Source organism: Clarias gariepinus, chromosome 13 (assembly GCF_024256425.1).
Source record: "Clarias gariepinus isolate MV-2021 ecotype Netherlands chromosome 13, CGAR_prim_01v2, whole genome shotgun sequence".
Classification (NCBI taxonomy): Eukaryota; Metazoa; Chordata; class Actinopteri; order Siluriformes; family Clariidae; genus Clarias; species Clarias gariepinus.
The window spans coordinates 5,709,413-5,727,331 of NC_071112.1; the positions used below are offsets into that span (position 1 = coordinate 5,709,413).

General features: G+C 39.2%; 1 protein-coding gene across 3 annotated transcripts in view; it reads right to left on the reverse strand.

The window, feature by feature from the left end:
* The window catches only part of wdpcp (WD repeat containing planar cell polarity effector), an 83,571-nt gene that overhangs the window by 33,183 nt on the left and 32,469 nt on the right, over positions 1 to 17,919 (reverse strand). For all 3 annotated transcript variants that reach the window (XM_053510606.1, XM_053510607.1, XM_053510608.1), the window contains 4 exons: positions 16,786 to 16,856; positions 16,248 to 16,307; positions 14,496 to 14,610; positions 6,610 to 6,749 (listed from right to left, as the gene is read on the reverse strand). In XM_053510606.1, the coding sequence (XP_053366581.1) occupies positions 6,610 to 6,749; positions 14,496 to 14,610; positions 16,248 to 16,307; positions 16,786 to 16,856 (386 nt within the window). The remainder of the gene's footprint in view (positions 1 to 6,609; positions 6,750 to 14,495; positions 14,611 to 16,247; positions 16,308 to 16,785; positions 16,857 to 17,919) is intronic.

A 17,919-nucleotide genomic window follows, 5' to 3' on the forward strand; every position in this document is an offset into this window, starting at 1 on the left:
TCCCGTGCAACAGTAACACACATCGATGCCTCTGAGTGTACATTTGAAATAAAACAAAAACGAGGTTCTGATTTCTGATTCTGATCGCATCACACAGGACAACACATTCCCGCACAACAAATGCTTCTCAACCTGATACTTGGTTATAGGCTATTTTTTTTCAATGTTTTTTTTATTTTTTTTTTTTACTTAAAGCAAATTTCATTCCATTATTAATTTCTGGGAGCACGCTGTTGTTCTTTGTTGTGTTTGGCTTGAAGATTTGTATGCTCTGTAGGGTAAAGTCTTAATGAGATCTCCTGGTGTTAACACACAGCTAAATTCACACTCACAGCCTGTAGCCTGTATTCATAAACAGTCTCATGTTTACAGATGCTAAAGGCTCACACCTTCGTTGTTTTGGCCGCAACCAGAAAAGCCATGCTGTAGGTCGCTAGAAATTCGCCTACAAGCCAAAGAATTAGCAATGTTTTCGAAATAAGATTAAAAGATCCAGAGAAATCACTAACAAACTAAAAGGCTATGTAGAAATATCATCGTGTCGTGTGAAGTCAGGTGTTTCTGATGTGGGTTAGAAGTTAAACTCCCAAAGTTGGCTTCCAGCTGCAGTCGTGCGTTTAGCGGTACGACGTTCCTTAAACTGTATGGTTCCTTAAACTTGGCCAAAAACCTGCCATTAAGGTTCACTCGCTTGCCTTCACATGCATATGAACTTGAGTAACTTGAGTTAATTCTTAATTCATATGGGTTAATATGATGCTGGCCCCGCCCAATTTTCACCTACTGTATAACAGCTTCAACTCTTCTGGGAAGGATTTACACAAGGTTTAGAAGTGTATTTATGGGAAACTTTGACCGTTCTTCCAGAAGCGCATAAGTGAGGTCAGACACTGATGTTGGACGAGAAGGCCTGGCTCACAGTCTCCGCACTATTTCATTACAAAGGTGTTCTATCGGGTTGAGGTCAGTCAAGTTCTTCCACACCAAACTCGCTCATCCATGTCTTTATGGACCTTGCTTTGTGCACTGGTACGTTTGTGGGAGCATGAAATTGTCCAAAATGTCTTGGTACGCTTTCACTGGAACTAAGGGGCCGAGCCAAACTCCTGAAAAACTCCCCCACAAAATCCCCCCCGCCCTCGACTAAACTTTACACTTGGAACAATGAAGTAACACTAGTACCATTCTTCTGGCAACCGGCAAACCCAGACTTGTCCATCGGATTGTAAGACAGGGATGTGTGATTCGTCACTCCAGGGAACACGTCTCGACTGCTCCAGAGCACCATTGCATCTGATGCTTTGCATTGCATTGTGATGTGAGGCTTGGTTGCAGCTGCTCAGCCATGGAAACCCATTACATGAAGCTCTCTACACACTGTTCTTGAGATAATCTGAAGGCCACGTGAAGTTTGGAGGTCTGTAGCTATCAAGAAAGTTGCCGACCTTTGTGCACTACGTGTCTCAGCACACGCTGACCTGCTACAGACGTGTCTTAATTCTTCATGGCATGGATTCAACAAGGTCCTGGAAATGATAGCATCATGCAGTTGCTGCAGATTTGTCGGTTGCACATACAGTACATGATCCGAGTCTCCGTTCCTCCACATCCCAAAGCTGCTACTGGATTGAGGTCTGGTGACTGTGGAGGCCGTTTGTGTACAGTGACCTCAATGTCATGTTCAAGAAACCAGTTTGAGATGATTTTAGCTTTGACATGGTGCGTTTATAAAGGGATGGACACGGTCAACAACAATACTCAGGTACAAAGAGGCTCAAAGTGTGCTATGAAACTCCCCTGCACTATTACACAACAACCACAACCAGCAGCCTGAACAGGATGAATCCAAGCTATCAAATTCTAATCCATCCAAATGTTGCAGCAGAAATTGAGACTCATCAGACCTGGCAACATTTTTTCCAATCTTATATTTTCCAATTTTGATGAGCCCATGTGAATTGTAACCTCAGTTTCCTGTTCTTAGCAGCACCCGGTGTGGTCTTCTGCTCCTGTAGACCATCTGCTTAAAGGTGTGACATGTTGTGTGTTCAGAGATGTTCTTGAGCATACCTCCGTTATTACGAGATGTTATTTGAGCTACTGTTTCCTCTCTATCGGCTTGTGTAACTGGCCATTCTCCTCTGACCTCTGAGGCATGTGCACTCAGACCATTCTCTGTAAACCCTAGAGATGAAAATCCCAAGAGTTTCAGAAATACCCAGACCAGTCCGTCTGGCACCAACAACCATGCCACATTCAAAGTCACTTAAATCATCTTTTTCGGACGAGAAAGTTTTGATGCTCAGGTGGAACTTCAGCAGATCGTCTTGATCACGTCTACGTAACTTAAATATCTAATCGGCCGATCACATAGCAGCAACTCGAATCATTTAGACATGTAGACATGGTCAAGGCGACCTGCTGAAGTTCCACCAAAGGCATCAGAACTTTCCCGTCTTTTTAAGTTGAACCTCACAAACCGGCATCGACACAAAAAGCAGAAGAAGTCCAAGTGGTCAGTACAAGCAAGATTTACCTAATGAAGTGACCGATACAGTAGGTGTATATTATATGTGCATGTATGTGGTGTTTAGGGAAAACTACTGGATATTGGTAGGGCAGGATTTCGGGAAATGGCCAAAACAGAATGAAAAGTGTGGCTGAACGAGCTCTTTTTGAATAACGAGCCAAAAAAACAATCATGCTGGAGAGCTAAAGGTGTCGAAAACCTCAACATCAAAATGATCATATCATCATCTCAGTTTAGCACTGCGTCAAAGATTTCTTTTCAATTTCTCACTTGGATTGCAATGCTTTCTCACATCCACATGAAAGCTAAAATGACAAGAGACAATATAAAGTAAACGAGAATCAGTTTCTGAAAAAGAAAAAAAAAAAAACGAATGCCGAGAAACCGTTACAGACTGACAGAGCAAACTCCCCCATCAGGTTGGAAACGAATTTGTTCAGTTGTATCACTGTATAAAACAGGAACCTCCACCTATTCATCGACAATAGACAGCTAAATCAGAGGCTAGAAAGCGAGCAGGGATTGGACGGGAGGATGAAACCTGGGTATTTGACATATCTTCACACAGCGATGCCATTCTGTGTTGTGAATATTGTGTTGTGAAAAATCTTTGCAGCATTGTCCAGCTGCTGTGATGCTTCCATTCAGCCTCGCCAGCAAAAGCCATCTCCATACGGGCCGTTATAATGGCCTTATCTTTCCCATTCCCAACACAATAGAGTCTCAAAGCCCACTGCCACCCCTCTGTGTGTCTGTGTGTGTGTGTGTGTGTGTGTGTGTGTGTGTGTGTGTGTGTGTGTGTGTGTGTGTACTGTATCTGGGCATAGAGCTTCAGCCAAGTCTTTGCATTATGCCTTCATTTAGACTCAGGATGATCTGCTTAACCAGGACATTTCTATTAACTACAGCACACACACACACACACACACACTCACACACACAGAGCTTACAGATCTGCAGCTGTACGTGTTAGAAATTGTGATATAAAAAAGAAATGAGAAGGAACAACAAAAAAAGAGCAAACTAAAAACCTAACTAAAGTCACAGTCTTCATTCTGATCGGTCAGATGTTGATTAATTTCCAACAACAGCAGCTCTGACATCTGTTCTGTATTTATTCTAAAACATCATAATTTTTGACATTACACACGTCTATAATAGAATAAAACATGAGATTTATCATTTTTTACATTAAAAAATATAATTCCTGTGCTTTAAAATAAAAAATAAAATAAAATAAAAAAAAAACACACACCAGGATGTGCATCAGGTCATCACACCATCACATAATTGATTATTTCCCTATAGCCACATACCCTGCAGTGTTTCATTCCTAAAAAAAACTTGTTTAACCAATGACAAGTTAGAGAAACGACCAGGCTGATAAAACAATACCCGATCTGTAGAGCGAGACACTTTCGGAGATTTGGACACCGTTTTCTTTTCACCTCCTGTTTCGTTTCATTTCTCCATCGCGCCTGTTTGCTGGTCAGCAATAACAGAATTTTTTTTTTTTTTTATTATAATTATTTTTTTGGGGAGGAGGATGATGCCTCAAGGGGTAAACACATGAAGCAAATGCACAATATTATTACAGAAAGTAAATCACAGCTCGATGCTGATAAACAACACCTGGTAGAGGGAAACATATTTCTAATCTCTCGGCTTCCCTGGTTTCTCTTGCTCGTGTTTTTTCCCCTCCGAACAGACCGGCGTTTGACGGTCAGCAATAATCGAACCCACTTTCGAGAGGATTAGGCTCCAGGCTTAGGCCAGTGAAGCGGGTAGCGGACGGGGCCTCCTGTGGGGGCATGGGGGGTTAGACGGTGTTTTTAGGGGGGAGGATAGGGGTAGTTCAGGGACGATTAAGGGGTCTCGCTTATCAGAAGCATGCTGCTGGAGCCAGACTCATGGCAGGAGAGATTGCTTTCATACTCGCACCGCCGCCACAAAGCGCATCACTAATGCGATAAACGCGTGTGAGTTAAAGAGTCACGGCGCTCTCGCGTATTGTGCCGGTCTCGCCAATCAGATGCAGCCAAAGCACGATCTCCGCTGCTCCGTTTTTAAAAACAGGGTTAATGCCTCGAAAAGAAAAAAAAAAGACTTTTATTCCAGTGTGCATTTTAGATGTACACGAGAGCGAGAATGAGAGGGCGACGGAGGACAAAAAGAGAAAGGAACATCAGAGAGCACCTGTTTTCCCTGAAGAGGAGATGGACTTGACCTCTGACCTCGCCATGCCTCTCTCTCTCACTGGCTGTGTGTCAGGGAAGCAAATGCAGGCAACGCATGCACAGATTCCTCCTCTCTCTCTCTCTCTCTCTCTCTCTTACACACACAGACACACTTTTCAGGCTTAAACACTGCAGACTGTGTGTTTCAGTTTTACCAGTTTAACCAACACGCAAAGAATCTGATGTAAAAGCATTACGACGTACAAATGATTAGATATTATTAAAAATGACATACAACACATACGTCCTTTATTGTTTCAAAGTAATAAAAACATCAATATGTCCAATATAATATAAAAATTTATACAAAATAAAAATTAAAAACCTCTAATCATGTCAGAATCAAATAGAAGCTTTTAGATGTTTTTATTATTTTGAGCAATTTTATGTAAACATATAAATATGTAAAATATATTAAATATTCATATAAACATAAAAATACATATAAAAATATTAAATTACACAAATTGGAAAGAAATCAAATATTTTTCTCTTTAACAAACCGTTTTTTTTTATTTTACATCATTTACATACATTAATGATACATTATTATCTACAGTATATTTGCGACACTTTTTCCCCCTAACGTGTGCAGTGTTGCAAACTAATCGACGTGTCTAAACCAGGTATGGGACAACATGCTGTATTTTCATGTATAGCATGATAAAGAAATTTGATTAAATGTTATGGTATAAAGGTCAGTGGTGATGATGTCAGTAGCATTTAATTAAGCAATTAATTGTGACCCGTCCATTTCAAATCGTGCATATTTTCAGATTCCTGATCCAATGAGCTTCAATTTTATTTCAAAGTTATTCCTGTGCCATGTCCGGTTCCTGAGACGTGGCCAGTTTGAGTTTGTTTACGGGGAAGCGCTTTGGAAAAATCTGTTGGAATCCTATTTTTTAAATATTTAAATGAGGATTCTCGGACATTATAAGAATAAGGGACCCACAGCCTCATTCTGACACCAGGATCTCTCTCCTAGCCCTAAAAATAACTTTATAGCAAAAAAATAAACAAAAAAAACATGTTTTTTTTATCACAACTGGAGTAACCAGCTTGTTTATTAAAGTGCTTTAAAACAGGATGTTTAGGATGAAAACTTTCTCCCTAAAGATGCCGATTCAATTTGTATTGCGATCTTATCACGATTTTATAAATATCCCGATTTATTATAAGAATTTTTGTTACAATTTTGAACAGATTTAGCAAATTTCTTACTGTATCACACAGGATGCTGTGCTGTCTGGAAAAGTATGAATAGTTTAGAGGGCACAACCTGTAGGATTACAGAGGAACTGCAACATTTTACCATCCTCCCTCCCTCACTCCCTCCCTCCCTACCTCCCTCCCTGACTCACTCATCGAACGTCTCGCTTGCTCAACTCAATACCTGACTCGACATGATGGATCACATATCAAGTTTAAAATGAATCAAGTTCTCAACAAGTCTCAGCTTCCTAGATCATTTTAACCCTCACATGCTCTTATTTTGACTTTTCCTGCTTTTCAAAATAAAGCCTTTAATTTTTATTATACCCAAAAAGCTTTCTTTTCTGTCCTTCCTCATCATCTGTCATAAAGTCAGCCCGGACATCTACCTAAGCTGTGTGAGTGTTATTGTTATTGTGTTTGTCAGTGCTTTCTGGCTCTAGAGAGCGCATTAGAGTCCCCATGGCTCCCCGGAAAAACACTACGAGTGCTAGTAATTACCGCTACAAGCTCAGCGGAAGCGTCGTCATTGTGGCCACTAATTAAAAGCAGTCAAGGCTTTATCCCAAAAGTGTTACCGTGCATGTGTGTGTGTGTGTGTGTATATACAGTATATGTGTGTGTTACCTTGATGTCAGCAGCCGAGAGTTTCTCCAAACGGCGTGCTGAGAGCTCAGGTGAACTCTGGCTCCGCCTCCCCAGGTGCACCTGACACACCTGACTCTTCTCCACAAACGAGAGGAGGAGGAAGCGTTCGCCAATCGCCGCTGTGGATGGTGGAGAGAGGTGGGAAAGGTCAGGTTAGGTCAGGGTTCAGAGGTCACATGCAATGCACAAACGTTATGAAACAAGATTATTATTTAAAACATATGTAACCTTTTATTGCTTCTGAAGAAAGAGAGAGAATTTTTAAAAGGTCACTACAGTATAGCGTTGCTGGGACAGGGTGTGATTTCCAAGCATGTCAAACCGGGACTTTTGAGTGTGCAGAATAACAGAACAGTTATAAGTGTTATTAAAAAACTCCCTTTATTTCTTTATATAATCCCTGACGACACTAATGCACGTATCCTAGTGCTCAGATACCATCAAGGTAGAAAGCTTTTTTGGTCTGCCTGCTTTACATCTAAAACCCTGGCCTCCCAGGAACTCCTTTAATGGCCCAAATATGTGAAAATGGCTTGGAGTGAGGTCAGGACTGTACAGGGGATGTGGTGATAACTCCCAGCCGAGTTCCTATAACGTGTAGGTGGTGTTGGTGAATGATTGTATGTACAGCTTCCACAGACAGATGCATCTCTTCTGCAAGTTATCTGTCGATTTTCAAGGATCAGGCGTTCCACTCGGTGAATGTTCAATCTCATCACTGTACTGTGCTTGTCCGGGTTTGACTTGAACGCCCATCAAGGAATACCAAAATATTTTCCAGTTCCAAATGTTTCTGTTTTAGACCTTTTTTCTTCAATTATAGATTATCTTTACAGTATTTCATTTCGCCTTCCTTTGTTTTGACCCCCAATATGTAGTCTTGGATTGGATTACACAAGGGCTCACAGCATGTAACAGACACAAACGAATAACATGTTACTGCAACAGATGTTGAAAAGCAGAGCAGAAATTAATAAACCTATAATTCCTGACACATACTCTGAGTTTATATATTGATGTGTGTTTGTGTGTGTGTCTGTGTGTGTGTGTGTGTATGCGTAAAAGAGAAAACGAGTCCGTGTTGGTGCAGAAAAATGCAGAAATGCCTAAAGGCAGTATAGCTTTCATGCTAAAGGCAGAAAATTGCTCTGGATCGAGTTGAACCACCAGCTTAGCTCACGCTTTTTTAGCGATTAAACCTCCCCTTGCATAAAAATTAATCGTTTTAAAAAAGCAATTAAACAGAAGAGGGTAAAAAAAAAAAAAAAATGTGAATATAGCCGAACAGATTTACAAACCTTAACAGCAATTACAGACAGGATACACACTGTTTCTGGTGTAATTGTGCGCCGTGGCATGGTATCGCGTGAAAACAGTGAGGAAAAACAAATGTGTGTGAACACCGCTTTAATATGTCTGAGCTCCAACCAAAACCAAAGATGTTGCATTTTCTGCTTACATTAACCAAGTCCTGTTTGTTCCCTAAAGTTTTCTGAATTTTTAGCTTGCAATAGCAATATAAGACTCTCTCGCTATCATTCTCTATACTGCTTATTTTGTAAAGGGATGCAGGAGACTTCGGACTTGTGGATAAAATGGCACCCATGCACACAAACACGCACATACTCATTTTAATTAGCCTGCCATGCATGTCTTTGGGCTGTGGGAGGAAACCGGAGTACAGGTAGTCCCTGACTTACGAACATTCGAGTTACGAAAGAGTTATGGTTCTGCGAACATTCACAGATGCGAACAACTCACGGAAGTAGCTCACGTGTAAGAAAAAAAAAAAAAGACACTGCATCGCACCAGATACCAATATTTATGATTATATACAATATTTTTAGGGTGTAAGTGAATGTATAAAATGTCTAAAGTCCCGTATATTGTACAGTATATATGTGTGTGTGTGTGTGTGAGGGTGCAGAATAAATGAATCGCCTCACTGGTTTCAGTGAATTGGTCCGGGAACACGATGATAGAAAATGTCTGTCCTGTAAATCTGTCCTAATTGTAAATAATCCTAATTTCCAAAAATCCTCAACAAAACACAGTCCACAGTCCAATTATGTTGGAAAACAGCTCCAAGACAAAACGGCATCTGAGATTCCCCTCCTGATTTAAAGGCGCAGAAACAAAACTGTTACATTTGACATGTGTGAGATTCATTTCCTTAGGACGCGGTTACTGTTTTTGTCCACATGATGGCAGTGGATTGGTATGCTTTACATTGTATATTCATGTCAAAGGCGTATAAGACTCGCTTTATCCGACTTAGGAACAAATCCGACTTATGAACATGCTTTCAGAACAGAACTTGTTCATAAGTCAGGGGACTACCTGTATGTGGAAGAAACCCATCAAGATCGGGGAATCGTACCCTTGACCCTCGAGGTGCGAGGACACAGGGAAAATCACTATGCCACTGTAATACCAAGAAACCAGTTTATTATTGAAAATGTCAAAATTAAAACTTCTTTAAACTAGACGTGAATAGTCTATAAAATTAATAAGATTGCTTCTTAATGGTTCTGTGGTTGGTTTCTTTGTGGGAGCATTTAAAAGTTCTTCGTAGAACCTCTGTAAATTTACAAGAAGGGTTCCATCTGTCTCTCTAGTAGAGCATTATAATGAACTGTTTATGAAGTTAGTGAGAGTGATTACAATAGGTGCTGCACTAGGTGTGTTTACATGGACACTATTACTGAACTAATCATCAGAATAATACGAAATCATAACAAAACTGCATCATGTGAACAGACTGACGCGAGCTTTTCCAATCCAAAGAAATTATCAGTAGGAATAGTGGTGGGTGTAAACCTTTAATAATCCATTCAATAGATAAATATTATTGATGCAATAAATCTGATCATTTCTCATTTGTTGGAATAAATCTGTTCTTTCTGTACATGTCTGATCCACACAGCAAAATTAGAAAAAAATCTGTAAGAACAACTCTCTCCCATCTGTCTTTACTTTAAACGTTCATCCATTGGGTCTCTGCATGAGGAAGGAGCTCTGAATGACTCACATTTCACATAAAGCAAAGCATCTAACTAATCACAGATGAGACTCAATTCTTGCAGCCAATCACAATACAGAAGGTGGCATTTTAAATGACAACCTACCCTTCCTCAAATTTGGAGAAAAATACTCCTACTTTTCTATTTCCAGGCGGATTAAATGCATCACAGCGGGCGAAACCAGTTTGTACACGCCAATAATTTTACAGTTTGATTAAATGCGTTGAGCTTGTAAACACACATCATGTCAGATCAGCATCTTAATTTTTAATCTCTTATCGGAATGATTTCAATCAGATTGAAAAAATATTGCCTATGTGAAGTGTAGGTTGTTTAAACTGATTGGTCAAAAGATGTTAAGTAACTAATTGTCTAAAGGAGAACTTGTTTTCTAGCTGTTCATTTTAGCTTGCCAACACAGTGCCAATACTTGTTTGTTTTTCTTTTCTCCCTTCCTTCCTGTCCCCATCACCAAAAGGTACCAAGTAGAGCGGGCGAGGGCTTCATGAAAACTTCAGGAGTTAGGAGTAGGAGTTACACCCCAGAGGGAAAATGCTATCCACCCACTTTCACCTGCATGATCTGACAGATGGCCGCGATAGGCTAGGGTCACTGTGACTGATGTGGGAGAGACAATATTCAACCCCGACATCCCTGGGGCACCAGGTCAACTGTCCTCCTATGACTATGGCATAATCATGACCCATCCCAGGAACTTTTATTTTATTTGCTTTTGTTTATATTTGCTTTTGCTTATATTTACATTAAATGTAGGATTAGAGGAAAGAACAAAACAGACATAGAAAAACAAAACAAAAAGTCTCTTTCATCTTTCAACATCTGTAGCGTTTTGACTTTAAAACCTATTCTTTGTTTTTAAGACATCCATTAAGTGCATTTTTTCACTTTCCTGATAAAATGCTAAAAAAAACTTTGATATCAAGCTAAAATAAGAATACACACTTCGTTAGCGAGTTCTTCAATGAATACAGTGCATGTTTGTTGGTGACATCATTTAATTAGAATCCTGTGTAAGAGAGGTTTCATCCAGTCTAAATGACCTTGGCAGATATTTCAGAGAAAAAAATAATGAAACACTAAAAATCATAATCAGTCAGCAGTTTCTCTTATGTAAAAACACAGAAATGTCAATCACACATAAAAGACCATAGTTGTATATTTAGATTGTGGTAAGCTCTGCCAAAATGTGAGGGATTTCACACTAATCCGTTAGCAAATAAATGTCCAACTTTCTAGCCTGGGGCTGGAAAAATGGCCTCGATCATGTGTGTGTGTGTGTGTGGAGAACAGGTTTTGGCCCATATGTGAAGCGGAAGACCGAGGCGCATTAGCGATCGGTGTCAGTCAGTCTGCTAGATCCACTTAACATCCTCCTCGTTTGAAAACGTGTTGACACTGCGGCCTAAAGAGCTTAACGCCGCTGGGTTTAATGCAATGACAAATAATGAATGAGATGAGAAATCACTTACAGCCTCCTCTGCAGTTAGAAAATTAAAGCCTTCTCCACAACTCTACGCCGTTCAGGATCACATTTAAGAAATTGCCCACGAGGGGGAAAATAATACGGTTTGCCGTATGCAAATTAGAGGTGATGCTTGAATTCAGATTTTGATGCAGCGTTAGCAATGAGCATGAGCGATGTTATTTTCAGGAGATGATTTCAAATCATTCATTTGCTAGCTTTTGAAAAATCAAGCTAATTATGTCTATTAAATATCAACTAAAGTATAGGATTAGAGCAAAAAACTAAACAAAAAAAACACCTTTTCTTTACCTCATTTTACTTATAAACCGTTTTTTAAACACCAATATTGATTTAAAAACCAAAGAATTAATAAATACTTGTAGGTTCCAGATTATAAGACACTGCAATTTCTTTGTTAAAGGTTCTTTACACACGGTTTGATAAACTCTCTATTCATTGATTAATTCTCTCTAATATCGCCTCTGATCATATTTCAGCTGCACATCAGATCACGGGATTATATTAACGCACTATATTATCATAAAAACACCAGATTTATATTAACACCAAGTTTATATTAATGCACTTGATATTATCATAATAACACCAGACGTACGACATAATGGATTAAAAAAAACAAGTACCTTACTGTTATTGATATGTGAAAGTTTTCTTTACTGAGATGTTTATTTATCAGTGTGGGAAGGAGTCTCCAGTGTGAGTGCTTTGTAAACATTTAAAGATAAAGCTGTTTTCATTTTTATTATTATTAATATTATTAATATTTATAAGAGAAAATCTTTAGGACAGAAAGTTTTCCTGTTTATTAGCTGCTTTTTGTGTCTTCTCAAAGTCAAGAAATAGATAAACAAAAAAAGAAAAAGGGTTAGGGTTTTATGCTTTGATGTTATTTTATGGTGTACAGTACAGGACAGTAGCTCCAGGGTCGGGGGTTCGGATTGCACCTTTGGTTTACAGTACTGTGCAAAAGTCTTGTTACATATTAAATGAGATTAAATGATGTAGATTAAATTAAAGAAGTGGGAACAAATGTTTTATAACGACAGGCTGCAAAGTGCCTAAAGATTTTAATAATTTTTAAATTGGTTGTTTATGGAACAGCCTCAGCAGCGACCTCATTTCCCCTCTCATCTGTTCCAACCACTCAGCGTTCAGCATCAGCAGCATCATCTCTTCATCATCTGCACCTGATTCTCACTGCCTTAAGTTAGATGTTTTTTATTATTTTTTTGATTCATAGGTCACTGTGAAGCCTAACAAATGAAAAACATTCCTCTGTAACTTCTCAGGTACAGGGACTGGACTGATAATAAGAGACAAAAAGTCCTGGAGAAATATTCCTCAAGGCTACTTTAAAAACACAAAAAAAGTCTGACTTCTATTTGGAAGTAAGAAGAGAAAGAGTTTTACACTGTTCTGTGTGTTCTGCTTTCTCACCAAAGACCTGCGTTGTAGCCTGAGTGGCATTTCCAAATCGCTGGAGTGTGTGTGTGTGAGTGTGTGTGTGTGTGTGTGTGGCCATGCACTTAACCTTGCAATGGATTATCAATAGAGCTGTGCATTTTAATTGATTACGTAACATACTTAATATTTTGTTGGTTGATTAATCAGTTGATGAGTTTTCAATTTTGAATTAATTCACACTTTTAAAATGATTCAGGTAAATAAAATTTTAAACTTTAAACAATCGAAAAATGATGAATTCTTAAAAAATATACCACAACCTTTGAAGGGAATAGAAAGAGCTTCTATTTTATTTTAAAAAATCTATTTTGCGAGAGCATGGCTCTTTCTTCTTTCGAGGTTATCTCACAGAATGTTCAAATGAGTGTTCAAGTCAAACCGGGACTGAAAGCTGAGACTGATTGACATTTACTTAGTCGTTTCTGTGAACATTCAGCGAGTGGAACGCCTGATCCTTGAAAATCGACGTGAAAACTTTTTTAAGTTTAGCCTTTATTTGTCACAAATATATTTCTGCATAGTAAAATTCTTTCTTCCCATATCCCAGCGCAGGGTCAGAGATGATACAGCGCCCCTGGAGCAGATAGTGTTGAGGGCCTTGTTACTGCCGCACCCCTGTACAGTCCTGACCCCCCCCCCCCCCAAGCCACTCCCACATGTTGGGGCATTACAGGAGTTCCTGGGAGGTCAGCGTTTCAGACGTGAAGCGGGCAATTCAATCAAGCGTCTGTCGTACTGAGAAAACTTTCTACCTTGGTGGTGCCCAAGCACTAGTGAAACACTGGGATACTATAAGTGCATTAGTGTGGCAGCGGATTCTACAGAGACATAAAGGGAGTTTGTACTCTCATAACTGTGTCCTGTTATTCTGCACAATTAAAAGTCCCGGTTCGACTTGAACACCATTCATCATTTTCATTATTTTTTTAAAATCCATATTATGAGCCTATATAACATATATCTTGCAAATGAACGAGTGCATTAATATAAACCTCCCTCTGCTATATTAAATGAGTCTCTCTGACCAATCAGAATGGAGAATTCATAAGCTCTGTGTAAAGGCTGGTGTAGCGTCTCCTCCCTAAACACCACTCTCACCATCTAACCATTATATAAAGTCTATTCGGTCACGTTGATTAATAAAGACGTATCTCTGATGAAACTGTAACAGATGCTTTATTAACGTCCAATAAGCACCTTGTTCATTTGTAAAATCAAAAGCTGTTGCCACTTTGTGACAGTGAGAGGTTGTGACTAATTGACTGGGGGTGTGAAACTAATGAAACAAGTGACAGATGTGGAGACCCCCCCCCCCCGCCACACACACACACACACACACACACACACACACACACACACACACACACACACAAATTACTGTGGTAATTAGGGCCTCTGAGGAGCTGAATGGGGCTCTGTGGGGGGTGGCACAGGGAGGGAACGGTAGAGGGGTGAGACCGAGAGAGAGAGAGAGAGAGAGAGACGGGCTTGTGAGGTGTCTAGAGACACGCAGCTATAAACAATATGTGATATGAGAAAATAATTAGCAGTTTTGGGACAGTGTCCAACTCCAAACAAAGCAGGAAGTAACACCACGGTCCCTGGAGAGTCAGCAATTAAAAGCAAAGGAAGAACTATGTGTGTGTGTGTGTGTGTGTGTGTGTGTGTGTGTGTGTGTGTGTCCCTGTCCAGAGAGTTCCAGCTTCCTCAGGGAGTAACAGAAAATGTAGAGACAGAAGGTTGGTGACCTATGGGTGTGCGCTGCCCAAGTGCATGCTGGGAAAATGGGCAGTGTATGTAATTGGTTTGTGTATGTATACCTTTGTGTGTGTGTATGTGTGTGTGTGTGTGAGAGAGAAGGAAAGACTTACCATGGCTGATGGTGTCAGCAGGAAGTCGTCCCACAAGTGTTTTGTCGATGCCCACTCTCTCTAACTGAGCTCCACTTAGAGTGAGGGTCACAAGAACACCTGAGCTCAACAGCATCTACACACACACACACACACACACACAATCGGGGCTATATAAATAAATATGTATCATAACATACGAAATCCAATAAGAAATAAAATTAAGCTCATTTAAATATTATTATTTTTATTATTTGAAAAAAAAATTATTTAAATATTAATTAGTCTGTCATTTTTGCACAGTCACTGATGGAGTAAATATTGAGGGAGGTAATCTTTACGTAGTTTTCGTTTCTTTACCTAATACTAAATTTATACATATATATATATATATATACTGTGTAAGTTTTTGCTTTCCACAATCTAATATATATTATTAAACACACAAACAAACAAACAAACAACAACAGCAATAATAATAATAACAAAAATTAAAGGAAAAAATTATAAATAAATAAACAACAAATATATAATAAATAACCTTTAACTTCAACCAAAAGGATTTTGTTTTCACTACGTCTGCTCACTACAAAGAGCATAACGTAAATAAACAAATAAATAAATAATAATAATCAGTTTTAAAAGAACACCACACAAGATCTGGCTCTAATTAAAGACTGTCTGAAAGTGTCCACCATTTAGTACATATACAAAAATATTAAACATTATATATATATTAAAAAAAAAAATTTAACTCACAAGCATCAAGTAACAAAAAGAAAAATCAGTAAACACATATTTAAAATACATTCTGCAACTAAAAGGTGGATTTTCATTCAAGTATTTCATTTAATTTTTTTCTTGTGCTTGATGTGCCAAGCCCATGAAAATTCAAATATTATTTTTTTTATTTATTTATGGAGTAGCTCAGTGGTTAAAACATTGAACAACTAATCAAGAGGTCCAAGGTTCAAACCTTTGCACCACCAAAGTGCCTCTGTTGGGCCCCTGAGCAAGGCCCCTGACCCTCAACTGCCCAGATATAATGGAGAGTATAATGGAGTCAGTATAATGGAGAAAAAGGCATTTCACTCTGTTTGAGTGTGTCTGCCAAAATGCCAAAAAAAAAAAAAAAAAAACACAACAAAAAATAAAGGTTTTTTTGGATGTTGGGTTGAGATGCAGAAAGATCACATGTCAGTGGAGAAACCCTGTAATTACAGTCATTGTGTTCAACTGAAGCTTAGAACTTGGAATTTCCAAGCTTCGTCCAGCGAGAGCAGGAAACAAAAAAAGAAAAAGAAAAAAAAAAGTCTTGCGTTTCAACTCGGAATTTATATTTGTAACTCGGGATGTTCTCCTCAACCCTGAGCTCAACAAGTCAAGTCAAATAAATGTGGCTGCTCAGAACACAAAGAGACTTTAAGTGAGTTATACTGTACATACTACAAGGCATGGGGTGCTCGAGTCAAACTTCACATTAGTGTAGCAGGGGATTATATACAGACACAAAGTAAGTTTTTACTCTCATAACTGTGGAGTTATTCTGTACAAATCAAAAGTCCCAGTTTGACTCGAACGCTCTGTAGCGTTTGGTTTAATCCAGCACGTGTCTAATGTTAATCTGACTCTACAGTTTGCTGTTTTGAGGGGATTTCACACGTCAGTTCGCTGTCCAACGAGGTGTTTTTAAATTCATGCTTTCCAGGTACAAAGTGAGGATAAAAACAAAGTCTTAGCAGCAATACACCAGTTGCATGCTGGGATACGCACCTGACAACAACGTTTCGTCCTCCATTTGGTACAAACGCAGGAATTAGACTGTAACAACTCCTGATGAACAGAGAGAGAGAGAAGAATTACAACAATCTCGATGTGTTTAGTGCGACATGAACGAGAAAGACAAAGAGACTGATGGAGAGAAAGAAAGAAAACAAAATCTAGTCTTGCTCTGTAGTTTGAGGGGTTTGGCTCAGAGTAGATGTTTCCAATTTCAGATTTTGAGGAGGCCAAAAAATTACCCATAGTGCTACTGAACAAAGCTGCATCTGTGTGTGTGTGTGTGTGTGTGTGAGAGAGAGAGAGAGAGAGAGAGAGAGAAGGGGAGGGGGCAACAGACAGGGAGGGGTAAACCTGCCCGAAGTCCTGTTGATCCCCCTTAAATATCCCCTGTGATGACAGAGAGACACCCACACCCAGGTGCTGAGAGAGAGAGAGAGAGAGAGAGAGAGAGAGAGAGAGAGAGAGAGAGAATGCTGCAATTTGTTAATTCATCTGCAAGTTATTGAGAAGGGGAAACGTAAACAAATACCTCCAGTTCCTTGAGGGTGTCCCGCAACCTCTCCGGACGCCGGTTACTCAAGAACCATGGGTAACCCCGTGCTGAGAGAGAGACAGAGAGAGACAGAGAGAGACAGAGGGGGGATAAATCAGCACAAAAAAATGTTTTTGTGTTTTGTTTATGAGAGGAAGTATTTCCGAGCGACCCGGAGTCGAAAGGTCGAAATGTCACCAACTAAAATGAAGCTGAGCTGAAAGTTCCTCCAGCCAACAAATGAGGTCTCGGCCGCGGTAGGAGGCGGAGACGGAAACAAAAGTTCCCCATATGAAAACTGTACAATGCGTTCGAACAGTGTGTGCTTAGAACTTCACCTTTACAACAAAGGCTTCGTTAAAATCTCATATAACGATATATTTTAGCCTTTAGCAATCAAACATATCAGCCCCCCCCTCGGCTTAAACAAATAATGGCGTCTAAAGTACACAATGAATCGTTCAAAGCACATGCTTTTAAAAGAAAACAAATAACAAAAAACAAATTTTAATATCACAACTTAAAAAAAAAATCACCAATTATTGAGTATTAAATCATACTCTGGAACATGACACACTATTTTCCCTATTTTATTTCTACACCTTGGTGTGAGCATTAGCTGTTACTATAGAAACGAGTGCATTAATATAATCCTGTGATTTTGCAGCTGCGCTAATGTCTAAGAGGATTGCGTAAAAGTCTTTTGTCCAATGTAGAGAGAACTTTTAAATTACTGTAGTCAGATATTTTTTTATTCTTCTTATAAGAATTTTTTTTTTATTTATATGATTAAAAAGAAGGAGAAAAAATATATACATTAAGCATACAGTACTGTACAAAACCTCCAGACCTTCTTGCATTTTTAATATAGTTTTAAGAAATAGTTTTTCTTTTTTTCTGTACCTGAGCAGTTTCAGAGGAATGTATTTTGTGTTTGTTAAGCCACACAGTGACCTATGAATCATGCTTTAAAAAACATCTGACTTAAGGCCTGACCCAGTGAGAAACAGGGGCAGATGATGGCAGATGTTCAGGTCGGTGATTAGTATACTGCTGATGCTGAACGCCGAGTGGTTGGAACAGACGAGAGGGGAAATGAGGTCGCAGGGGGGAATAATGTTCGAGGAAAAG